At 38.0% G+C, this 27,763-nt stretch overlaps 1 protein-coding gene across 8 annotated transcripts in view; it reads right to left on the minus strand.

The window, feature by feature from the left end:
* The window catches only part of RAP1GDS1 (Rap1 GTPase-GDP dissociation stimulator 1), a 156,705-nt gene extending 130,507 nt beyond the window's left edge, over nt 1–26,198 (minus strand). For all 8 annotated transcript variants that reach the window (XR_004349940.1, XM_032632211.1, XM_032632210.1 and 5 more), the window contains exon 1: nt 25,991–26,198. Coding sequence is in view for 7 of the 8 variants with exons in the window: in XM_032632211.1 (XP_032488102.1) it covers nt 25,991–25,994 (4 nt within the window). In the remaining variant the exon portion in view is untranslated. The remainder of the gene's footprint in view (nt 1–25,990) is intronic.
* Between the last annotated feature and the right edge of the window lie 1,565 nt (nt 26,199–27,763).

A 27,763-nucleotide genomic window follows, 5' to 3' on the forward strand; every position in this document is an offset into this window, starting at 1 on the left:
TTTTATATATAGTAGTATGTATCTGTTAATCCCAAATCCCTAATTTATCCCTCTCCCCTTTTTCCCCTTAGTAACCATAAGTTTTTCTACGTCTGTGAGTCTATTCCTGTTTTGTAAATAAGTTCCTTTGTATCATTTTTTAGATTCCACATATAAATCTGAAGTTCTTTATGCTATTCATGGTAGCATAATTTTAAGAGTTTATCTTCTTCAACGATATTATCTAGAAATAGTACCTTTAGTTTCAAGGTCACTGGATCTAAAAATATAGTGTATATTTTCAAATGTTCATTCTATCGTCTTACTATATAGTAAGTGGATGGATGGATGGACAGACTGACCGACTGATAGAGAGGTGTTTATCTCTCTGGACAACTATATCACTGTTGATAATACCCATTAGGAGACAGATTTATCCCCCTTCAAATGCCACTCAATACTTTCTAATTATACAGCGTCTTAGTAATAGCAACACTCTTAAAAAAGAGATTATTTCTTGCAATTGAAGAGAATTAATCTTCATGTACATGTATAGTAGCAAAGCTTTACTATCATCATTATTACACACACCAAATGAAAATAAAAATTATTTTTATACTAACATGCTTTTCAAGCACCTAGAATGTAGTCAATGCATGACTGGAAGAATTTCAAATTCATCTCCAAATGAATGGCATTAAGTCAGTTTGGGGCACCTGGCTTAGGGAGCTGGAAATAATAACAGTCTCTCCTGAATATTATATTTCACTTATCAAAAGGGTTTAGTATTTGACAAAGTGAAACTATTTTAAAAGTTTGCCTGCTAAAGAAAGAAATGATTGTTTTTTACTAGTATGACGATGGAAAGTACTGTATTTAAAAATTATAGTATTTTCAGCTTCCGTATATTGTAACTCAGTTTCTATCTTACTTTTTTGCTTAATATATCTTTACAGAGTTTAGTCCCGAGCCAGGCCTAAAACCCAGAACACTTTTAAAAATTAGTCTATTGCAGACTTCCCAGGTGGCGCAGTGGTTAAAAATCCACCTGCCAATGCAGGGGACACGAGCTCAAGCACTGGTCTGGGAAGATCCCACACGACACAGAGCACCTAAGCCCGTGAGCCACAACTACTTAGCCTGCACTCTAGAGCCCGCGAGCCACAACTACTGAGCCCACGTGCCACAACTACTGAAGCCACGCGCCTAGAGCCTGTGCTCTGCAACAAGAGAAGGCACCGCAGTGAGAAGCCCGCGCACTGCAACAAAGAGTAGCCCCCGGGCTTCCCTGGTGGCACAGTGGTTGAGAGTCCACCTGCCGATGCAGGGGACACGGGTTCGTGCCCCGGTCCGGGAAGATCCCACATGCCGTGGAGCGGCTGGGCCCGTGAGCCATGGCCGCTGAGCCTGCGCGTCCAGAGCCTGTGCTCTGCAACGGGAGAGGCCACAACGGTGAGAGGCCCGCATATCGCAAAAAAAAAAAAAAAAAAGTAGCCCCTGCTCGCCGCAGCTAAAGAAAGCCCGCGTGCAGCAACGAAGACCCAAAGCAGCCAAAAATAAATAAATAAATAAAACAGATTTATTTAAAAACATAGTCTATTGCGTCTTCCATTAAATTATGCTACATGTGAGGAAAAAACAAACTTTAAAAATATATTTGTTTCATTCTTTCTTTTAATCCATTTCTGCTAGTTGAGAACTCAAAGACCAACACAGGATATAAGTCCCCTCTGATTATTATTCCTCCCCCTTTACAAATAAATCTTACATTCTCCAATTTTCTTATTAACACTAAAATGAGTAAACGAAGATTGTTTCTGAGTCTTACGGAACCTGGGTCCAACTTACCAATTTCTATTCACCCAGGCTAGAAACCTCAGAAACATGTTCTTTCCAGAGCATATCACTGTTCTTTCAAAAGTATTCAGTGATGAATAATTGCCTAAAGTCCAGAATACCTTACGTCAAAACCAAGTGCCTCAACTAATATTATGCCCTCATCTCATTACTTTCTCACACAACATATGTGTCAGTCCCACTAGATTACTGGCTTTTTTCCAGGCATATGACCATTTTTACAACTGTGCTTATTAAATTCTTCCTGTCTAAAATGCCTTTCTGTGCATTCTCTATCTATAGAATAACTACTTACTCTGCAAAGTCAGCTAATATTCGATTCTGATGTGAAATCTTCTGTATTCTTGCAGTCAGACCAACTCCTTTCTTTTCTAGGCTCCCATATCTTGTTCTTAACCTCAACGATGGCACGGATTTCACTGTTTTCTATATTGCCACTGTTTCACCACAATAAGCAACTCATGGACAAAAAAGGCACCATATTTTAATGATTAATAGCCTCTGGAGTCAGTCCATCTGGGTTCAAATCTTGGTTCCACCACTTAAACTGCATAAACTACACAAGCTTATTTTCTTTGTCTTCTCATATATAAAATGTGGATAACAATAATAAGTACCTCATCAGGTTGTGGTGAGGATCAAATGAGGTTATACATAATGCTCTTAGAACAGGCTATATAGCATGCATTAAGCAATCAAGCACTGTTGATGATTGTTGATATAATAATTATTAATAACTGTCATAGTTGTACTGCTCATTACACCCACCATGCTGTCTTGAACACAGTAAGCATTCAGTGAACAACTGCTGAACAGAATTTAATGGCACTCACCAGCTATGTCTACTTTTTTTTTTTTTTTTTTGCGGTACGCGGGCCTCTCACTGTTGTGGCCTCTCCCATTGCGGAGCACAGGCTCCGGACGCGCAGGCTCAGCGGCCATGGCTCATGGACCCAGCTGCTCTGCGGCATGTCGGATCCTCCCGGACTGGGGCACGAACCCACGTCCCCTGCATGGGCAGGCGGACTCCCAACCACTGCGCCACCAGGGAAGCTCTTTTTTTTTTTTTTTTTTAATAAATTTATTTTATTTATTTTTGGCTGTGTTGGATCTTCATTGCTGTGGGCGGGCTTTCTCTACTTGCGGCGAGCGGGGGCTACTCTTAGTTGTGGTGTGCGGACTTCTCACTGTGGTGGCTTCTCTTGTTGCGGAGCATGGGCTCTAGGCACACGGGCTCAGTAGTTGTAGCTCACGGGCTCTAGAGCGCAGGTTCGGTAGTTGTGGCGCACGGGCTTAGTTGCTCCATGGCATGTGGGATCTTCCCGGACCAGGGCTCGAACCTGTGTCCCCTGCATTGGCAGGCGGATTCTTAACCACTGCGCCAGCAGGGAAGTCCCAGTTGTGTCTATTTTTAATTTGCTTTTTCAATGTTATTTAACATTTTATACATGCACACAAAGCTTAATTAAAATGCATAAATGTGATAACATCTTCTTTTTTGTCTGGTCTTCCCTGTCCCCATATCAACCTCTCCATTTACATGTCAATAACCTACGTTTTTTAAGCGTTCATGTTTTTTTACATCCTCACATAATCATGTATAAAAATATACAGTAAGTTTGGGAAACTGTTAACTAAAATGGGATTATATTATACACACTTTTTTGTATCTTGATTTTCTCACTCAATAACTCTTATAAATTACTCCAAGTCACTCTGTATAGTTCTAACTCATGTTTTTAAATAACTACCATAGTTTGTAGTACAGATACACCACAATTTATTCAATCATTCCTGTACACATACATTTTCACTTTCTTTTGCTAAAAGTGTTTCATTTTGGTCATTGGTACCCCTAGTGCAATAAGCATCATTATACATGTACAAAGTACTTTTAGTTTTATGGGATAGGCTCCCAGGATGGAATTGCTGATATTGTAATTTTAATAGATGCTGCCAACAGCTGCCTGAAAAGGATGAAAGATTTCACTTTTCTTCCAGATGTGTGGAAAGTATTCTCTTTCCAATAACCTGGCTATCAATAAATATTGATATCTATTTCTTGATGGTCTGATGGGTTTAGAGTTGATATGTAATTGTTATTTTAATCTGCATTTCTTTAACCACTATAAATGTCAGCATCTTTTCATGTTTGTTGGCCACTGGATTTGCTTTCCTGTAAAGTGTTTATTCACATCCTTTGCCTAGTGTTCAAATAGGTTTGTCAGTCTTGTTGTTACTGTACGGTATAGACATTAACCTTTTGTCTGTCATCCATTTAACTTTTTTCTCTAAATCTATTACTAATCCACTAAAATTGTTTATGTATTTTTTCCTAATTTTCTTTTATAGCATCTGGATTTCCACCTGTGGTTAAGAAAGTCTCTTGGGCTCCCAGCAAATGCCTCAATTTTCTTACACTATTATGATTCTTTTCGTTTTTATTTAAGTATTCGATTCACAGGAATTCATTTTTACATATGGCCTAAGATTAGGGTGTACTTTTATTTTCTTGTGTCAGGAGTAGTTTTAATACTCCATCCTTTTCTCATAGAATTAAACTACCACCTTTGTCTCTTCATACAGAAATGTATTTTCTAAAGTTTCTTTTCTTTCCAGTGACCTTTTGTCTATTCTTATACCAACACTATATCTAAGTAATTACACTGGCTGTATCTAATATTCTGATACCTGGTAAGGCTAGTCCTGCCACTATGTTCTTTTTCAGCTACCTTGACTACTCAGATTTTCTTCTTCCATAAGAGGTTTAACATCATTTCATCTAATCATTCCACAGCGAATGAATGAATGGATGAATAAAAAACCCTCCTGAGATTATAACTGGAATTATATTAAATTTATATTTTAATTGTGGGATAATTTGCATTCTCACACTATGAAGTCTTCCCTTCCACTAAATGTATGTATTTCGTTTTATTCTGATCTTGTTTTGGGTCTCTCAGTAAAATGTACTATTTTTATATAGATCCTGTAATTTATTATTAAATTTGTTTCAACATATTTAAAAATTCTGTCATTAGTGAGAACTGAATAATTTTTCCCATTACCATGTGTAGGTGTTTATGCCTAGAACAGAAAAGAGTTACTTTGTATAATTATTTCATAATCAGCCAAATTCTCTTATTAATATGAGGTTATTAAAAAGTGGGACTTTTTAGTTTCCTGAGTTTTCTGTATATAAAATTATGATTAGTAAAAAACAGATCGTGTTATCCCTTCTTTTCTAATGTTTATACCCATTCCCAAGAAAGACAGGATCAAATGAGAAAATAGTTCTAAACTCAATTAATTCATGGCCAAGTTAATCATTTTAGGTTAAAATTCAACACAGAAAACCTTCTCTTCTGCCCTTAATACCGTTGCATCCTCCATGACTCTCTGAAGGTGGGTAGATATACTCATATAAACACACATACACACCTAACAAAACAGGGACTTATTTCTTGGCAAGCAAAAAAAGGTGAAGTAGAAAAGTTCATGATTCAGTCACTACTGCTGCTACTATAGATTTCTGGGGTCAAAATATCAACTCAGCAGGGGGCGGGGGGAACACCTGAGAACTTAGGAAAAGATTTAGAATTTAATCATTTACTATTATCTTCATAATTATTGTTTAGTCACAGAATAAAGAATTTGAAACTTAAAGTGAATATAAAGCTAATGTAAATAGGCCATTTTCTTTAAATCCGTTTCCAAGATTAAGTTCCACAGAAGCATTCTAAGAGGAATCTACCTAAATACTAAATGTTTAGTGAACACTAAACTTGACTTGGAAAAGAGATACCAGAGTAAAACTGTAACAGTTCAAAATGTATGTGTGCAATATTTATTTTCAACAGCAATTCAGGCAATACGTGGAGAATTAGAAATATCTGTAATATTTAGAGAGAAACAAATGAAGACACAGAAACTGTTTTACTTAATGAAAGAACTCCGAAACAAATTTCATAAATATTAAACTCCTAATTTCTACCTTAATTCATTTATTACTTTAACATGTAGTCATACGTCTTCATACATGTGGGTTCTCTCCCAATACACTTCTCCAGGTTGCAAAGACATCATAACTTTGTGCCCATTTGCCAGTTATCCACACATCTATCTACTGGATACGCTTCTTTCACTCCACAAGATGATTATAATTGCACATCTCACATTACTTCCTCCCTCACTTGAGACAAGATTACTAACTTAAGATTTCATAAAAATATAAGGCCTTAGATGAATTTAATCAATCTCTTCTATATGTCAACGGTTTGAACTATATAAGTAGATGAATTCCAAAATTTAACTTCATAATCAAGTTCACAAATCTAACTAAGAAATCATTTTTATATACTATTGTACAGTTCTATTTCTTCTGTATTTTTCATTTTGCTAGTTTTATAGTCCTAGGTTCATAGAACTCTTTTAGTTTATTTCTACTATTTCTACTATTTGATGGGACATTCTTGTACAACAGGAGATTCTTCTAGGATACTCACACCGCTCTCCTATAGTAGAAACTTAATAAATCCTGAAAACCTACTTTACTGAGTTATTTGTACCTGCATTTCTTATTACAGATTATGGCATAAATTGCCATGATTAAGAAATATTTTTATGTTACACTAAAAGATGTTACTCTAGAAACAATGACTACGCTTCACTTTTTCTTCTCTAATTATTTCAGAAATTGGATAAAAACTTTTTGACCAATCACTTTTCATGCATTCTTAAATGGAGTTAAAGTCTATTTTAGTTTGAACCAATAACACTACAGTCTTAGTAAGATGTCATGTTTGATTAGAGGGTCAAGAGTATGATTGATGATCTTCACAACTATAATATTAAACCATAATGGATAAGAGCATTTGGATAAGATACAGTTTGTAAAATTTTATTTCACACAATGCCAAAAGACCTTTTCACTTAGACTTCAAGAATGATCTCACTGTTTTATAGCTGTCAAATATAGCTTTAGCAGATAGTATGACACAAACTGCTAATAAGTTAAGATATCAGCTTTTTTTTTTTTTTAAGAGAATGGTTTATGCTGAGATTCAAGCTTAATTAATTCTTTGACCCAGAACTGACCAAGAAAAATACCAGGGTGATTTCTTCTCCTCAACAATCCCCTAACAGAAAGATTTAAAATACAACCATACCAAATAGTTGTCAACACCCAGGATATTGTAAGCCAACTTAGAAAATCAATGTAGATAAATCTACAAAGCACAATGGCATTTGTCAAAGAATTTTAAAGACACCCAAGAATTATACTAGAACAATGTCGGTGAAACCGTGTAATTTGTCATATTACAAACAGCTTCCGTGTAGAAAAACTGTCGGAATGATCTCTATACACAAGAGTTCCAGAAAATGCTGGAAAGTGGAAACTATATACTTTCCAACTTGACTTCTGTACAGGTAAGCTAATTGAGTCTGTAACAAAAGAGAAACTCTCTAAACATAAAAACAGCTACTTGAAACATATTACCCTGTTCCAGCTCCCTATACCTGGTACGTGCCTGCAGATCAACTGAGTCCTCACAGTATCAGCATTCTACCACCAGATTCTTCGGAACAATGTTTTATCAGTTCACTTTATTATCCTGCATTTCCCAGTTTCTCAGGCCCCATTTATCTTCAGGCTTTCATATTCTATTTAGTCCCTCAGAATAGTACATTGATCTTGGATTTAATATCTTAGCTGTGACCTTTTACTCCTCCTGGATACTAAAGTGTCTACCTATAATGCTTCAGCTCCTGGCATTTAGATTCAAGAGTAAAAGATATCCTGCCTCCAAGCTCTGCCCTGGACTCTAGCATATGCCTGACAGGGGAAGGTGAGGAAGACCAGACAAGAGACAGATAATATAATTTCAATAAGAGGAAATCCTGCCTAAATATATGGGAATTTTTAAAAGCTACATAAGGTAGATAAACAGAAGTGTCTGGGGGCTATCTACTTATACTTCCAAACAGTCCCGAGCAAATTCTTCACTAGAGTATTCTTAGAACTGTGACTAATCAATTATAAAGATGGACAAAGAAGCAAAGACCCTGCTTTATAATACTTTGTAATAGAGAACTAGATTAAAGATTGACATAGGGCTTCCCTGGTGGCGCAGTGGTTGAGAGTCCGCCTGCCGATGCAGGGGACACGGGTTCGTGCCCCGGTCCGGGAAGATCCCACATGCCGCGGAACAGCTGGGCCCGTGAGCCATGGCCGCTGAGCCTGTGCATCCGGAGCCTGTGCTCCGCAACGGGAGAGGCCACAACAGTGAGAGGCCCGTGTACCGCAAAAAAAAAAAAAAAAAAAAAAAAAAAAAAAAAAAAAAAAAAAGATTGACATAAAAGACCTATGTAAATGGAACTTTCTTTAGCTAGAGAAATATATAAAGAAGTACTTCATTAAGATTGGTGCAAAGCAAATAGTCTCACTTCGTAACCAAATAAATACAAGAAAGAGATAATATACACTGAAATTTATAAACTTTTAGGCAACACCAACTTTTCTGGGTAATAAAATGCCAACCAGAGAGAAAGGATATATAAACAAGTAGTCATAAATGTGACAGATGAATTTAACATAGGCATATATTAAGGACCATATTAAGAATTTTAAAAATCTAATAAAAATGATAATGTCTAGACTGTAACTGATGAGCCCACAAAGGAATATTTTCCCAGGATACTGCTACAGAAAGCAAAAAGAAATGTGAGGGTCAAGGTAAAACAAAAGAGAATTTAGATACAAATTAAATATATAAAACAGAAAGCATGATAATATCTGTACTTAAAGCTATGATGTACCATGAATTTAAAAGGAATAAAATTCAAGCAATAGGATGAAGAGACATTTAAGTCAGTTATCAACCTATTTGTCTCTCAGCTCCAAATTCACCCTTGTTGCCTGATCTATAAAAATGAATCTGGGGGCTTCCCTGGTGGCACAGTGGTTGAGAGTCCACCTGCCGATGCAGGGGACACGGATTCGTGCCCCGGTCCGGGAAGATCCCACATGCCGCGGAGGGGCTGGGCCCGTGAGCCATGGCCGCTGAGCCTGCACGTCCGGAGCCTGTGCTCCGCAACGAGAAAGGCCACAACAGTGAGAGGCCCACGTACCGCAAAAAAAAAAAAAAAAAAAAAAAGAATCTGGGCCCTTTACATATTTTCCTTTGGCAGATGGCATGATACAAGCTTTGTCTGTAGATGACAATGGATAGCACTGAAGAGGAAGGTGCTCTCCTTCCTGCTCAGCCTGCATAATTTTCTCCAGTGTCAAGTGTCTGCGAGTCATAGCATTCACCATACATTTTCTCCAGCTCTCAGCTCAGGCAGCAGCGCTGTGTACAACAGCCCCACACAACTCAAGGCTGCATCCCAGCCCCGGTTACTGCTTCCCACACCATCTCTCAGCCCTGGAAGTATGTGTGCCAGAAGCCCTGTGGAGCTGGCTGTCCAGAGCTACTCCAGCCCAAACTGTACACAGAAGTGCCGGGTTCCTGCAGAAGAGGGCCCCTCCAGCTCCAGGTTCCAGTAGTACCTGCAGGGGTGCTTCAACTTCCTCTGCATGCCCAACTATCTGTGTGCCACCCATCAACCCCAGCTTGCTTGTTCTCCCAGGAGTCCCCTGCAGGTTTGATGGGTATGGACCAGCTCTGGCCTGGGCAACCCAGTGAACTTCTATGCCATGAGAGGCCTGAAACTGTATCTTTTAATGAGAATTCACCCTTCCAAAGAAGTGCGTGCTTCCTTGGATACACTCTTGCACCAAACACTTTAGAGTTTGCTATCTACCTTTAAAGTTACTCTCTAATTACTGTTTAATAGTTTTTACATCAAATGTCCCCTGTTTAAATTACTGTGTGTTGAAAGACAATTCTCCCTGGATTTCATGGTGTTCCTGCACTGTTGGGGCATTCTGAGCAAAGGAAGTTGATAACCTATAATAAAGATAAGTCTCCCACCCTTAGAATGGACACATTCTAGGATTGTAAAACATTGCCCTCTTCTTCCCAGATATTTGCTTTTAGCTTACTTTTAGGGTAACAAACCTAAAGTTGCCATCCCTCTCCCAAGAGAGGCTTTGTTTAATTCAAGAGCAAAGATAAGGGGTATGTGTGCATGTGTTCCTCGAATGGCAGATGTGCCAGCAACCCAATATAAGCTCTCAGTGTCGTAATTTTAGGATTCCTCTCTTAAAATTCCTCTCTGCTACATGTGCACCAATCACCAGTACTAAAATGTTCTATGAGTAATAAACCCTGTTCTAAGCTCTACAGACCTCGTGTTTCCTGTCATAATATCTATACGTACATATAAATGTAACATTAGGTGGTTTGCCTTCAGATTGGACCTAGACTGATACAGATATATACATAGTCGGCTTAGAAAAATGAGGAGTTGTGTGGCAAACAAGTAAGAATATTAGCTCTTTCAGTGAACAATATCATAGTCTATCAGATCATGAATGCTATGTATCAGGTGAATAAAGGTTAAGAAGATAACCTCAAACTTCTATTCATCCAACAATATGAACTAAGCGTCTACCAAGCATCAAACACTGCCCTAAGTGCTAAAGATACAAAGATGTATACAGCACAGTTCGCATAGTAAACTTTTTTTTTTTAGTTTTAATTTTATTTTCGTGGGAATTACCTTCACATGTCTCAATTTACTCCCAGAAGCAATCAATGTTAACATTTTCTTGTGCATGCTTCCAGAAGCTCTCTATTTATGCAATTATTTATATCTAAAAACACATACACACACAAACTTTAAAGCATAATCAATCCAAATGTTACCATAGTACTAACTACCTTTCTCATGGTGATGATCTTAATAAAGTACCCATTATTATTAGAATCATTATAGTATTATTCTAGAAAATCTAATAACTACTATGTATCTGAAATTCTTTGGTAATTATATGAGAAAGTATTATTTCATTTAGTAGTAATAAACTTAGAAAACCCACTGTCTTCCAAAAGTGACAGGAAAGAAACAGACTCAAAATAATTTTGTCAAATATATAATATGAGCTTAACAAATATACAAATATAAGATTAACATTAAAATTAATATCAGGTATAATAAATTTTCATTTGGAGAGAGGAGTACAGATATTCCTTTGTTCCTATGAGATTTTATTAGGCTATTAGGTTTTGAAAAAAAATACGTAATTTTTAGTGGTAACTATCCTTATTAACTTAAAAGTACTGACTGACATTTTTCATTAGCCAAACAGGTAACATTTACGAAAAAGTTATAGTGAAACCTATAATACTGTTTAAACATGCATATCTCTTTTCTGGTAGCCAAGACAGTCAACAAACATTTTTTCAAGGGAATTAATGTCACATAAAGAACAATTAAATAAACCATAAGGAAATGCTACTTAGTAGAAAAAATTCTCTGTTAGGCTATCCTCATTTGAAATGAAAGAAAAAAATCAGTAAACATTTATTCAGCAGGTAGTTCCCACTTTAATGAGTTTTAACAGCAATCTGTTTCTTACTGAAACAATGTATCTTTCACAATTTATAACTGTTCCAATTATTACTGTTACATAACTAACCACCCCAAACTTACTGGCATAAAACAAAGACCAATTTATTACTCTCACAGATTCCATGAACCAGGAATTCACAAAGGACACACTGAGAATGGCTTTTGTTTTCTCCACAAGGTCTGGGGCCTCAATGCTGTCTCAAAGGCCAGGAACGTCTCTGGGAGTGACTCAACGGCTGAGGCTGGTATCATCTGAATCATCTGATAGCTCATTCACACACATGTCTGGTGATTGGCCTGGAAGGACCTGAATGTTAGGATTGCTGACCTGAGACCTGACACCTGAGGCCTCCTTATGTGGCCTGGCTTCTGTATAGCATGGCATCTTCAGGGTCTCAGACTTCTCAGGGCTCCAAGCAGGCCAATGTCTCGACAAATAACGTAGAAGCAACAATGCCTTTTACTACTGAGACTAGGAAATCACAGCATCACTACTGCTGTCTTCTATTGGTTACAAGTGAGTCACAAGCATGCTCAGATTCAACAGGAAGAGAATTCCCCAACTCTCAATGGAGAGTGGCAAGATTTAGAAGAATACCTGGGGCCAAAAGAGATTGTTGTGGCCACCTTTGGAAAATATAATCTGCTACAGTAACTTAATATTCACTACATAATTTGGTTAAAATAATACAACAAAGAGCATTACACCCTTTGATTGGTTTTAACTCTGAATATAAGATAAAGTTTCCCAAAAATGACTGTATTTTCAGCTTTGGAAATAGAAATTAAAACTTATATGATTGTTATTTTACATAATATTTACAACTACCTTGTGAAATAGGTGTTATTATTACCTGTATTTTAACAGCTGAGAAAGTTGAATTCGGCAGCTAAAGAACTTGCCCAGAAACTTAAGTGTCAAAGTTGGGATAAATCCAGACATGTGTGTCTTCACAGTCCAAGCACTTCTCACTGACCAAGCAATCTGCACCGTACTGCAATTAAGTGAACCTCATGCAGATCTCATGCATACCAGAGCTGTACAAAGGACTACCTGTATCTTTCTTTGTATAGACGAAAGCTCTTCAATAATGAATTTATAACCCAACCATGTTAGATAGTTGTACTAGCTAACGACTGTCCATGTATCTTAATATGTCACAAAACAAAACAAGAGAGAAAATCACAATGAAATGTATCAGGGAGCAGTCTCTGCCACAGCATCTCAAGGGTAGTACCATGCTTTTTAGTACAAGTACGTGTTTAATTGAATAAGTAAGTAAATTCTAGGAAAAATTTTCCAGATCACTGTAAGTAATGAGCACTTGTATATTTCAAAGAATCTGTACTAGGTGCTGAAAAGATAAATTTGATCTATCCTCTCATTTAAATTCTTAGAGGGGGGAGGCGTTTTCTCTTTTTCTAGAATCCAAATTATGGGGACTTCTCTGGTGGTCCAGTGGTTAAGAATCCACACCCCAGTGCTGGGGATGTGCGTTCGATCCCTGGTCGGGGAACTAAGATTCCACATGGCGTGGGGCAACTCAGTCCACGTGCCACAACTACTGAGCCCACGTGCTCTGGAACCTGTGCACCGCAACTAGAGAAAAGCCCACACGCCGCAACTAGAGAAGCCTGCGTGCCACAACAAAGAACCCATGTGCTGCGACTGAAGATCCTGCATGCTGCAATGAAGACCTGACTCAAATAATAAAATTTAAACATAATTAATTAATTTAAAAAAAAAGAATCCAAATTATGGCCATATCTGTTTCTATTACTCATTATTTTATATTATTCTTTATCTACCAGTTAGAGGTTAAGCTTTTCAAAAGCAAAAAAATGTGACTACTTGCACTACTTATTTTGTCACTTTCTGTAATGCCTAATATGGTAATCTTGTGTTTCTGATCTGACTATGGAGCTTTATACAAACTATATAAAAGCGAGAAATGTGACACAGTTGACAGTTATTTTTTCTGGGAGCTTACCACCACCCTCCCCAAAAATGTGTTCTTGCAACTAAAAGGAAATTAAGTTAATAAGCTCATATAAATTTTGTCTTTGTTCTGATTTTGTTTCTGAGGCCATCTTATAACCTTAAAGATAAACCAACATTTATATTTCTGTGAAGCATAAATACATCAATGTAAGTTTTACATTCTTATAATGATCAGTTTCATCTTTCATAATGGAGTTACTTGAGGAATCTTAGAAGGGGAATATTTTTCAGAAGAGTTAAAGGAAATAATTTTTACAACCTGACAAATCTGTTGTTAAAAAGAATCTTAGATGATATGAGCTTCTCACAGTTTTGAAAACAGTTTTTTGTTGAAGTACGAGCGCTGGTTATAATTTTTTCCTGACTATAAAAAACAAAACTCTACCCATAAATTCAGGGAACCTACTAGTTATTTGAAATTATTTTATACAACTATTTTTATATAGTTTTTAAAAATAATTTAAAATTTAAAAATTTTTAAATTATGATTTTATGTAATTCTTTTTATATAATTATTTTAAGTTCATATAATTCTTATATGTTAGAAAATACTTTCTAATACATAAGAAAATAATATTCTCTAGAAACAGTTTAGCAGTCTTATTGCACTTTGATTGCTTTTTTAAATGCCATGCCATCATTTGCCCTAGAAAATGTATTTTACGCTTGAGAGCCAAAATAGAAAGGAAAAATACAACAGATCTTGGTTTGGGGGCTAGTAGGTCTTTATTAGGTAACTGAGCTTGAAGTTTTCCATATGATAATTTATATTAGTATGAAATGGGCATCCCCCTTCCATTTTTAATTGAAATCTATTATTTGGTTCCTATTCAATAATAATGTAATATTTTAAGGATATATATGAAATGGGGATTTAAAGACCTGAACTAACTTGCCAAAAGGCTATACTAAACAATTAATTAATTTACGGAAAAGCAGAGATTCCATCCTCTATCTCTTTGATTTCTTGTATCATTTAGTCAATTGAAAATTCAGTTTAATCATCACTGATGACCATATATATCACAGATAGTTAACTTTGCTCTTGACTAGTTGTACGATTTAATTTTCACAACAATTTCTTAATTTTAAAATAAATGTATTAATTTTCAAAAGTAATATAAGGTCAATTTTATCAGAAGTTTGAATACAATTAACTCTTTAGTAGTTCAAAAGCTATAACAGAAATTTCAGACATTGCAAATTTAAATACTTTCAAGAGTGAGAGAGTACCAAGTGAGATTTGTAGGATTTAAGATAATAGTAAGAGGGACTTCCCTGGTGGTCCAGTGGTTAAGAATCGAGCTTGCAATGCAGGGAGCACGGGTTTGATCCCTGGTAGGGGAACTAAGATCTAACACAGGTTTGATCCCTGGTAGGGGAACTAAGATCTAACATGCTGGGCGGTGAGGCCAAAACAAACAAAACAATAAAAATAAAGTGGTAAAAGAAGTGTCTTATAAAAAAAAAGATAATAATAAGTAGTAATGAACTGGGGACCTTATACCCTGCCTAAAGGACAACTATCATTGATTGTCACCAATAGAAATATAGGTTCAGAGATCCTAAATGTTTAATTTTTCAAGAAAAGTTGGTAAGCAGATTTTTATCAGAAATTTCCTGATTATTTAAATGTTGACAACTAATTCCAATTTCTAAAACTTCGCTAAAAAAATCCTTCTGCAGAGTATATGTGGCCCATGGACTAATGGTTTGCAAGCTCTGTTACAGACACGTCTATCATCACTATAGGGTAATGCTGTTAAATTAGGAGACGACTGACCTGAATCTGTAGTGACTCTATAACTGAACAAACAAGTATTTACTGAATGCCAATAAGAAATATGAAACATTGATCAACTAAAATTATTGAATTATTGAATGTGTTATAGAAGTCCAAGAAGTGAGAGGTGTCCAGAGAACAATAAGAGGTCAGTATGAGAGGTCAGAAGTAGTTTTCATGAGCTGGACTAAGGAGAATGAATATGAAAAGTTATTCTAGAAGAAGGGGTAACATGAACAGTGGTGTCTTGGTGGTATCACTGACGAAGAATATTTAGGATAAAGGAAGATGTATTTCAGACAGCAGTGAGAAATACAAGAGAGGTAGCAGATTTCTATGGACTTTGAAAGCTAAGCAGAGTTTAGACTTGATGTGGTCAACAGCTGAAGCAATATTAGATCTTGAGTAGGGAAGTGACATGATCAATGTGGTGTCTTAAAAAAAGATGGTCGTAGCACGTAGAAAAGACTGGAGAGCACAGTGTAGTATCGAGAGGCCAACTAAGAAATGGTCTCAGTAGTAGCTGAGGTAAGGGCCTGGACTCTAGCAATAGAAATGGGTAAAGAGTTTTCCACTATCTTATTTACCTGAATGAATCCTTGTTTTTAGCTTGTTTGTATGTGTGTGTGTGTGTGTGTGTGCGCGTGCCCCTGTGTGTGTGCACTTTTCTTCATTAATAGATTGGAGCTGGCCTAGTATAATGAACAGAACACTGTTAAGGAGTCAGGAAATAAGGGTTCTAGATCTGACACTGACCCTAACTAAATGTGTGAAATTGGGCATGTCTCTTAACCTCACTGAACCTCAGCTCCATAATCTGCACAGAAAGAGACAGAGCCAGATAGATGTCATTGTTTGAGGCCCTGGGTCTTACAATTCTGAAAACTAACAATCTGAAGTATTCAGATAAAAGTGTAATCTCTGGTTTCTTTTGAAAGGTCTGAAAATCTGGCTTCCTTGGGCCCTCATCTGTACATGGCAAAACTGGCTGGAGCTGAGTAGGGCATTCCTCTTTTAGGTTGGGCACATACTCTCTTAGTTGGCCATAGTCCCACCATTTCCTGTTGTAGCCCTTCAGTGAGGCCCAGCGTTAGTTACAATTCATCATGCTTTCATTGCTGTTTTTTATTATGGTAGAGAAACATTTTTCTAAACTTTGTCTTTTATCAAAGGTGAGAAAATGAAAGACAAAAAGACATTTTGTCAAGAAAAATGAAAGCATACATTTTTATGGAAATAAAATATTCCTTTAGATTTAATATACAAAAGAAAAAGTGCATATGTGTGAAAAGATCACCACTTAACCCTCTTTAATCATATAGTTTCATTTGAGTTTGGAAACCCTGTTATACATGTTGGAAACCTATTGAAAAAAGTATCTATGGAGTGAAATGATTAGATTCACATTTTAGAAAGAGTACTCTAGAAACATGCAAGAACTTAAGAGGGGGAATGCTGAGAGAAAGAACATCTGTTAGACTAGTAAAGTAGTTTCAAGAGGTGAACTGACATGTTTACAGTGGAGAAAAGAGGAGAGGACTGATTCAAGCAGGTAGAACTATTAGAATTTAGGGAACCCAAAGGGTGTTGGAAGTAGAATGATTCTAGATTTTAGGAACGGTTGACTGGATAAATGGTGATACCACCAGGGAGTTACGGAATGCATAATGGAGAAAAGGTCTTGGGGAAAGGTGAGGTAGTATAGCATTACTCTAAAGCAGGAGTTGGCCAACTACGGCCCGCCGCCTGTTTTTAATACAACCCACGGGTCAAATGGTTTCACATTTGTAAGTGGTTGAAAAAAGTCAAAAGAAGAATATATTTCATAATGTGTAAATTATATGAAATTCAAATTTCAGTGTCCACAAATAGAGTTTTATTGGGACATAATTCATTCCTTTATTTATTGTCTACACCTGTGTTCACTTCACTATGACAGAGGTAAGTCATTGAGACAGCAACCATATGTGGTACTCTCATCACTTTAAACTGTTGCTTGACGTACTACAAATTGCAGTGACACAGCTATGATTGTTCAGTGTTTCCAGTACCAGGTGTATTGCCACACAACATTTCACTTTGACCATCACATCAAAACGAAGAAAAAAGTATACTTCAAATACCATGCTTTTAATGTTTAAAGTGACATATGGATTATTTTGTTACTGAATGAAATGGCAAACCACTGTATCACACAATGACACTATAGCTATGCTAGAAAAATTCAACATATATCTATATTACCAGACTAAGTATTCATCATATTCACAATTCATAGGAAAGTAACTGTCAGAGGAATTAGAAAATACAAAACAAAGTACCTCTGGGAGGTTGGGATTGACATATATACACTACTGATACTATGTATAAAATAGATAACTAATGAGAACCTACTGTATAGCACAGGGAACTCTACTCAATGCTCTGTGACCTAAATGGGAAGGAAATCCAAAAAAAGAGGGGATATATGTATACGTGTAGCTGATTCACTTTGCTGTACAGTATACACTAACACAACATTGTAAAGCAACTATACTCCAATAAATTTTTTAAAAAATAAATAAAACAAAGTACCTCATCGTAGCAGAATTTCTTCACAAAAAGAAAAAGAGAAAATGAAGTTGCAAACAAACTAAGTTTCTGAGGGGCTCACTTATTAGTCAAACAAGGAAAGCTGTTTACTCGTGGTGAGTTAATTAAACTGTATTTTGACTATAGCAACCAAAGAAACATTTCCAGAGGGGGAAAAAACTTGTTTAAGAAAAGTCTTTCAGTGAGAATAGCTACCTGAAGAGGTAAGGGCACTGGGAGCAATATCAATATTCAATTAAAAGACAAAGCAAATAATTTTAAAAAGGTTTTCCTCGGTTCTTGATAAATTAACAGATAGATATTTGTGATATTGCATAGTGTTCTTATTTTTGAGAAGTCAAGGCTGAACGTGACTGAAGAAGAGCCTCTATAAAGACTGCATAGAAGAGACAAAGATATTTTTAAAGTTGAGAAAACATTAATTCGGTACAACCTGAAGTGGAATCTATTAAGATGTGTTACATCTGATGGTGGTAAAAACATGTGAGGAACAGAAAAACGCTTAGTTGAATAAATTTATAGTCTGTGAAAATAAGGTGTTTAAAGTCTATGTTTCTTCATTATATTATTAATCAGCAGGTATTTTGTGGGAAAAATATTTTAAACTAACATGTATGATTGAACCAATAGTATCAACTTCATTCACACGCACAGATTTAACCACTATCAGTTGTTTGTACTTTGATAAGAAATAGAAGCTGCATATCCTAACTTGCCTTACCACACAACAGCTTAAGGGCTTAGCAGTTGTATGGTTTTACAGTGATTTTTGTTTTTTAGCTCAATGGTGAGACTGAAATTTCTGAACAATAAGAAGTGCCTTCAACCATTATTATCAAACAATGAATACCTTTGGAAATGATATTTTGCTGCAGATTAGATAATGTCTCCTTGAATCTGACCTGAAAGTCAAGGCAAAACAGTGCTTATATGTGAAACATACTGTGTTAAGTCATTTTGACAACATTGTTCAAATCACAAGTAACCATCAATCTGCTTTATACATTTCTTGCACTGTCAAAAGTTAAAAACAAGAAGATCTCTGTGCATATACAAATGTGCAACAGATATATTATGCAAGCTCAAACTACAGTTCCAGCAGTGTTTTTCAGACCTCACAGCAAGTGCAAAAGAAACTTCCATATATCAAAATCCATTTAACTATGCAATTGAGGAGCTTCCATCTGACTTTCAGTTGGTTAATCTGCAGTGTAAACAGCATACTAAATGGAAACTATCAAGAGAATCTAAAAGAAATCTATAAATACCTTCCATACAATCAATTATTAAGATCACATGCCCATGATTGATAGCAGCATTTGGCAGTACCTGTCTGTGTGAAAACTTTTCAAAGACAAAATCAATTAAATGCCTTTACAGATCTGCATTAACAAATGAACAACTGCAATCAATTTTGATGATAGGGTAACTGGAAGTCCCAATTAAAGGAAACTGCTATCTCAAAAAAGGAATTACAATCTTTTCATTCGGAGACCTGTATTTTACAATCATGTTCAATTCATGTTATATTTTGAATTTAGTCAATAAAAATTTTGTGGATATTTGCTTCTTCTCATATATAGTTTCACTCTTATCTATGTAATATCCTTGATTTTGCCTCTCGGCCTACAGGGCCTAAAATACTTACCATCTGGCCCTTTATGTAAAAAGTTTGCAGACCTCTGCTTTATGGTGATGCTATTCAAAGTGCAGCATCGTCTGGGAAATGTCTTGACAAGGCAAATTCTCGGCCCATCTCACACCTACTGAATCAGAATTTCTGAGGGTGAGCCCAGTAATTTTTCTTTTTTAACAAGCTTATAGGTGATTCTTATGCAAGCTAAAGTGTGAGAATCAATGCTCTCAAACAGGATTTTAGAGACTTAGTTCTGTCCCCTTGGATAAATTATTTAATTCTTTGAGTAAATAAAATGGGGATAGTGTCCCCCACGTCACAGAACTGTTGAAGAGATTAAAACTATTTAAAAATATATTAAAAAATGTAAAGTTTAACATGATTACTGACATCAATAATTCTTAATAAATGGTAATAAATGATAATCATTACTTCAAAGGTGTACTGGGGCCTCCTTGCACCAGCCCATGAGATAATGATAATTAAATTTTTTGGAATTTTGTGAGGCAATTATTAAAATAGCCATTATCAAAAATTTTACAAACTTAAAATTAAATAAGTTATATTAAAACAAAGTTATTAATAGTCAAAACTCATCACTACTTAATTACTTTACTACCTTTTATTATTATCTGTGCTCATGAGGCTATTATGTCTGTATGGTGGGTATATTATATAACAGTGTGCTGTATCTCACTTCTTCCCGACTATGCAGTCACAGGAAATCAACCACCACAATCAGAGCTTTTTTGGAGAAAGGCTTCTGGCAAAACGTTAATCAACATATCTCTGGTTATCATTATTAAAAATTACATAATGAATTCAGTTTTGAACTCAATGAGTTTGAACTGACTATGCATGTAGGGATGGATGTCTAATCATCTACTAGATAAAAAGATGGAGCCCAGATATATATTTTTAGGCATCAGTAGCATATAGACAGTAGTTGAAGCCATAAACATGGACAAAATTGAGCAAAACAGCCTTTAGAGAAGGGGTCAGATATAGAACCCATATGGAAAAAGTTAATTTTGTGAACAAAAAGTCAGAAGGACTTTAGAGTTTATAAGTATAGCCAATTATGGCTAGCAGCTCAATTTAACTACTCCCATTTATCACTATCCTAATTCTTAGTTTTAACTCCTGGAACGCTTCTACCGACAAAAGTTGTATAAATAGATGTACTGAGAGAATTACATTACTCTGCAATTTGAATTCAGCATCCATATCTTAGCCAGCAGGGGTAATGGTATTTTAGGCCATCTATTTAGACAAGTCTAACAAATTGGTTCATACTCAGAAGTTTCTACCTCAAGGAGACATTGCCCTTCGAACAATAAAGAAAAACAAGTTATATAGGGATGATTATAACACACTTAAGACATCAATGATATTGAGTATATTTCAAAGTTTAGTTTCAAAGAATTGCAGAATTTTAGAACCAAAATAGACTTTATAACCTATTCTGATACCTTAATTTTTTTTGGTTCTTCTCTCCATAAGAAAGAGCTGTTTGTCAAGTTAAATGTCTAGGAAAGCATTTTAAATTAAATTTTTTCCTTATCAGTTATCTGAACATCTGATTATCTAAAATTAACATGGAGTTCCCAAAGGAGATGATCTTCCTTCTCCATCCCTCCTGATGTTCATGAGGGGATATTAAAATTTTACATAATTCTTTATGGCTGTTGTTGGTGCCTCTGATAACTGCAGAATCGCCAAGTTCAGTTCAGCTGATTTGGAATCTCTGGAGAGAGCAATCACACTATTTCCCTAAAGGCACCTAGAAGCTCCAACATTCCACTGTGAAAATTAGAACTCTATGGTTCTCAAAATGAATTAAGGCTATTATAACTTTCCAAATAGTAGTACTAGAGACTTCAGAAAATATGACTCTGCCAAGGATAGTGAATCTAGCTCTCTCCCGTATGAAAAAAAAAAAGTGGGCATATACAAAATAGGTATAAAGCCAATAAGAAAAATTATTGAACTAGTCAATATATAATCTATGCTCTTTTAAAATAATAAATTTTAGTGATTATCAGCTTATAAAAATATTTTATTGCTCTACCTTGACTTATAAAGAATAAGCAAAAGTATCAATTTTAACTATTTATCTACGAAACTATTCCAGGACTTAGAAATGCAAGCCAAAAAAAAAAACAAAAAAAAGACTTATGCATAAGCTTATACATACTTACAGAGAAAAAGAAAACTCCATGAATTAAGAGTATAATTAGAGGCGGACATATAACTAGAGAAATCCCAAATTCACAAAGATGAATAATAAATAAAAAGTGATAAAACCATTCATTAGTAGAGTATCCTTTATGCAAACTGTCATGTAAAATTATAAAACCATTTCTAAACTCCCTCTACACGACAGATACTGCAAAAACAGAAAGTACACTATACTAAGTCACAAAGACATAAAAAATGGAATGTCAAAGAAATGTGAGGCACTATGGTGAGATTACAAATTGTTCAGCAAAAAAATAGCACGTGTCATTCCACGTAAAGTGAGACATTTAAAAAATGTTTAAACAAAACTATGCTTACGTACAGATATTTAAACAGGGCAAGGAATCTTGTACTACTATACATAGGGAACTCTGTCTCCACTTACTCATTAGCCACTTAGTCTTTACAGCTGACCTCCATAGCTATCATACCTCGTAAAGCTGCTTTTTAGAAAATACCCTAGGTAATATCCTAACCAAACCACATCAGCTTGGAGCCTTTTCTCAGTCCTATTACTCTTACTGTTCTGAAGCAACAGCCATTATTGACCATTCACTCTTGAAATCAACCATATGCCTATTCTAGTCTTTCACTCCTACCTACTACTGTCTTTTCTGGTGTCAAATCATTTCATTCTTTTTCCTTAACAATGGGGCATTCTTCAAGATTCTTACCTTGGACAAATTTTCTTCTTTTTCTTTGTTGACTCTCATCCTCCTACCTAACTTCAAATATTATCTCAGGAAAATTGTGGATAACATCCAGATCTCTAGCTCAAATCCTCTCTTGAGAGTTAAAATAACTGTTAAATATTTTTTACCTAGTTTTGGTTAGTCAACTGATTTTTACTGCATAGCTCCTACATGCAAGACACTAGTGTTAGGAAATGTATTCAAAACCTAATATGAGAGTCCCTGTCATCAAGAAGCAGAGAAGCTAAAAGGCAAACTAAATAGTCCAACACATCAGGTCCAAAACTGACTATTCATTCACGTTTCCTCTTCCAGTGGATTAAATAGATATTTAAAAGATCCCACATTCTCATTATTGCCCAGGCAACAATGTATGACTCCTTTCTTAATTCCATATTCCTTATTGCAATTTTCTATTCCCATTGCCACAGGCTGGTTCAGGACAGTATATATTTTCACCCAAACTGCAACAACCACCTTCTGAATTATTCTCCAGTTTCTCATCCAATCCATCCTGCACTCAACTGACAGATTAATTTTCCTAAACCACAGATGTGCTCCATCACTTACCTATATAAAAAAGTTTAACAGTCCCTCAATAGACAAGTCAAGCCTAAAAACTTCGTCGGCTTGGCATTCAAGGTCCTCCATTATCTGTTCTTTACCTATTACAACTTTTTCATCTCTGTCACCCACTATTTCCTTACCTTTTGCTCCAGCCAAACATGGTTATTTAATCATATCCTGAAACTGTTTGAATGTTTCTATCTCTGTATCTTCCTTTATGTCATTTCTCTCCCTCTGCTCCCATCCTGATTAACAGTCTCCGTTCATTTCTACCTTTCAGAAGCTTAACCAACCATTAGATCAAATAACATCGTTTTTCTGAAAACTCCTCTCCATCCTCTGAAACTATTAAATATGTTAAGGTCTTTTGTATCACTCATACTTTATTTAGTTATCTGTGTATGTAGAACATTATTCCTGTTAAGATTATAAGAAACTTGAAAAATGTTTTATTAATTTTTATCCTCCCACAGTACATTACATATGGTTGATATTCAACAAATTATGCTGAATTTATAAAAAAAAATACATAAAATAATAGCCATGGTCCATAAGACTACACAGGAAATTAGTTTCCTTCACTCTCTTATGGAGAAAAATCACTGCCACGAGAATATCTTTTTAAAAAATCACCGTATTTATTTCCTGAAAAGACATTAAAAAGTGATTTCTTCCCCCTACCACTAATCAGTATACCCCTTATGTACATATGAATTGTTATAATAACTTCCTTGGCTTCGAATATAACATTGCTTCCCAAGGTTTCAATTTTACATTATAGTACGTACCTACAGATCACAAACTAAACCACTGAAAACAGCAGTGTAGAAGGAAATAGCTTGCCTGGTGGCTGCTCCAAAACCCGTACCTCTTAGACAACCCAACTTATTTTTTTTGAGAGAGAGAAGAGCAGTCATAATGTAATTATACTTCTCTGTTCCCACTTCCTTCACATCTCCATCACCTTTATAATACCTACCAACCTAAATGTTTGTTCAGAGCCCATACTTTCAGGTTCACAAGTTGAAAATAACAGACAGGTTTCCAGTTCAACAATTAATTCACCAAAGATTTACTGAATACATACTATGTGGTAAGCACTGTAGAGGACTCAAAAATTCATAAGACACAAATATCACCTTCTGGAACACATGATTAAATGCACAACACACACACCTTAACAACTCCATTATAAAGCAGATTACGTAAGGGCTATAAAGCTTCCAGCAAGGTACAAACAGCATGGTAAAAGGATAGAGTGCTTAATCAAAGTATATCTGACAAGCTTCAAATGAGAGATGGATTTCTATTTGGAGTTTCTTTGAAATCAAGTAAAGAATTCAAGATTTTCAAGATTAATTATTTTTAAGTAAATTATTTAAGTATTTTTTCACTGGTATTGCAACAGAATGGATTTTTTTCTACTGAAAAGGTACTGATTTAACATGTAAGTTAAAATTTTAGTTAAACAGACTTTTTTTTTAGCTCACCTTGAAACATGGGGAAATATATTTTATAGGCCAAACTTGTGCCTATAATTAAGAAGAAAATTTTTAAAAAAAAAGAAGAAAATTTTTGTTATGTTCAAGGGAAAGACACAATGTGTCCAATAATCCAAACTAATATTTATTTAAAATTCTACTCCCAGAGAAAGACTAGATACATATAAATGGGCCACCCGATTTTTACAGAAATCTGTCAGCATACCAATAGTACATTAAAAAGGAAAAAACTGAACAACTGAAAATAAAATTCTGGGACCTAGATTCATTTTTCATTCATACCACCTCCTCTTGTAACAGTGACCTCTTCCTCATATACGGCCAAAGGTCTGAATCAGAGCTTGGAGCATTTGCTTTTCAAGTAGGCTCCATCGACACCAGATACTTCTTTGAAGATTCAGAGTTGCCATGACCTAACTCTGTACGTGTTGGGCAATGTATTGACAGGTGAAAGGACCACACTCATCTCAAGCTTAAAATAACTTGCAGGGAAGGGGTGGGAAAAGTCCGAGTTGACAGATGCCAATGTAGCAAATTTTAAAAAGAGGAAACTATGATAGACAGGAATGGAAGCAAACTGGGGAACTTGCAGAAGTATGGCATTCCAAATTGCTACTATTTTTTTAAAACTTTCGTCTTTTAATTACATTACAGCATCCAAGAGACGTTTCTGCAATTACTGAACTTAACAATTAAGCCACATATTATGAAAAGAAATTTAGGTTTAAATTACATGCAGTTTTATAAAACATGTTTGCTTTTAAATATCTCATCCAAAACTCTTGATATTAACGCGAAAGAACTAAAATCGGATTATGGAGATTTCGACAAGTGAAGCTGGGAAAGAATAACTAACATGTAAGTTCGGTAACATGTTACAGGCAGGTTGCAGTTTCCCTGCTACAGTAGACAGGCGAAGGAACCAAGAAAATGGGTTGAGCACAGGAATACTGCACACTGTAGTCACCCAACACTAATTCAACAGCTAGCGGGTCTCTATCCATCCTCCCTCACGTTCCTCGTGGCCTCCGACAAGTCATCCTTTCAACCTATGAGACTGTCCGCTCTCCCCCACCGAAAATAATTTCCGTGCAGGTTGTAAAATCTCCCGCACAAACTACTTGCTCGCACCTCCTCGCCTTGGGATGGGCAGTCCCCAAGATGGGGAAAGGTCGCCCTGGCAGGGAAGTTACGTGAAGTGGTCTTTCTCGCGGTCCGCCCCGAGCCTCCAGCCCAGCAGCCGCGGGAGAAAGGAAGCGGGCGGCCTCCGAAGAAACCGGGATGGGGCAGCGGATGCGAGCCCGCGAGGCAGGCTCTGTGGTGCCCGAGCACCGGCTCGGGCAGGAAGAATGGAGGAGGGGAGGCGAGGCAGCTAGGTGCCCGAGAGCCGGGCGGGCGGTCCGGCCCCGCGGCCCGACCCCACCCCGCCTCGGGACCCTCCCAGCCCACGGACTCGGCGTGCGTTCCGCGTGCGCCGACTCTCCCCGGAGGAAGAGCCACTGCCTCACACCAGTGGATTTGAGAAATTCGGCAACTTTGCGCGAGAAACGCTTCCCACCCTGCAACACGCCGAGAAAGAGAAATATGTCAGGCGATGACGGGGGAGGAAGGATGACTTACCCATGGTCCTCCCAGAGGGTGAGGAGCCGGCAGGGCGAGGCGAAGGTCTCCGGTGCGGGCGGCGCGGCGCTGTGTCCTCACTCTACCTCCGCCTCTCCTGCAGCCAGGGAGGGACCCGCGGGGGGCGGCCGCCGGGGAGGAGCAGCGACTGCTGCCGCTGCTGCTGCTGCTGCTGCAGGCGGCGCGGCCGCGGCGGGGACGAACGGCGGGGGGCGGGGCGGGATAGGGCGGGGCGGGCGGGCGCAGCCTGCGGCGGGCGCGGCTCCGCGGGCGGGAGGCGGAGGCGCCGAGCCTGCTGGAGCGGCGTCCGCCTAGACGCGCGGTCCGGGAGCGCCCCGCCCTCCCCACCGAGCATGCTCAGTGCTTCCCTTCCCCCCCGCGGGGCAAGAGAATCTAAACGTGCTGGTGGGCGTGTGTTTGCCGGCCGGCTGCCGCCGCCGCGGAGGAGCTTGATGGCGGCAGGTTGAGGGGCGGAGGGTGAGCCTCGGGAAAGCTGGGCGCGGGGACCCTGAGCCCGAACTATTACCCTCCGGCTCGCTACCTCGACCCCACCAACCCACACCCGGAAAACGGGCCGGTGTTTATTAGGGGGCAGCCCGGGTGCACAGGCGGGAATTTCCCGAAGGAGGAAACGCTGGGCCTCCTCAGACCTGGGAGGGTGGTCGGAAAGCAAAGCGGACGTCCTGAAATAGACCTACTGGCGATGAGGCCAGTGCCTCTGGAGATAAGATACCTGGGGACGCCCGTTTTCAGAGCAGCCTGTGGGCTCGTTGGGCGGCTCCTGGGAAGGCGCTCAATATTAGCGGGACAGTTAAGACCAGTTTAAAAAGAGAAGTCCGGGCAGCGAGAGGAGTGATCGCCCCGCGATGTCCTCGGAGAGTGTGTCGTTCTCCTTCCTAGAGGAGTGCGGCCTTCCTTTCCCCGGAGGACACCTGAAAAGCCATGTAACGAGGGTGCCCTGGCCGTCGGGCTCCACCCTCCCGGGATGTGACCAGCTGTGCCCGGCTCCCTTGGAACGCGGCCGGAACAAGGTCGCCACGGTGGGAAAATAAAAGTCCGCTGAGTCGGTGCGGCCCCGCAGGGTCCAACGGCTGGAGTTTCCTCGGTACGCGGGGCCGCCGCCCGCTCCCGACACCCCCCTAACTGCGGGGAAAACCTTAGCCGCGCGCTCCCTTTTGAGGGCGCCCTCCCAACTGGGCATGCGCGCGGGGCGAAGGCTGGTCTTGGGTCCTCTACCCTGGGGGAGGAGGCTGGGGAAAACCTTCCATTTCTCCGCATCCTGGTCGTGGCCTGAACCCTCTCTAGTGGCTGGGGTGAGGGATCAGGTCGCTCTCCCGAGGCAGCAGTAACTGCAGTCCTGCAGGGGAAGGGGCGCCGTCAGCAGCACAACCTGTGAGAGGGAGATGCTGAATAGCTCAACGGAAATTCCTTTCCCTTTTCAACTTTTGCACTTTCGACCCAAGTGTTGAGAAAAAGGTGCCCCCCGCCCTTCATCCGTGGCCCCTTTTAACAGTCATATCACAAGCACACAAGTCAGAATAGGCCTTGTAATGCGTTGAGCAGACAGCCGATTTTCTAAAACAAAAAGGAAACATAATAAAAAGGTTTGATAAAATAAGAAAATACAATAGAACTACAGAAGTGAAAACTGTTAGACTTTTGTGATGCCCAAGACAATCAGGCTCTTCACTCCTACTGTGCTGCTTTCCTTTCTGTGATATAAGAATGCTCTTGCTTTTTGCCTCAAAATAGTCTTACAGAACAGAATTAGTT

This window comes from Phocoena sinus, chromosome 5 (genome assembly GCF_008692025.1).
Source record: "Phocoena sinus isolate mPhoSin1 chromosome 5, mPhoSin1.pri, whole genome shotgun sequence".
Taxonomy (NCBI): Eukaryota; Metazoa; Chordata; class Mammalia; order Artiodactyla; family Phocoenidae; genus Phocoena; species Phocoena sinus.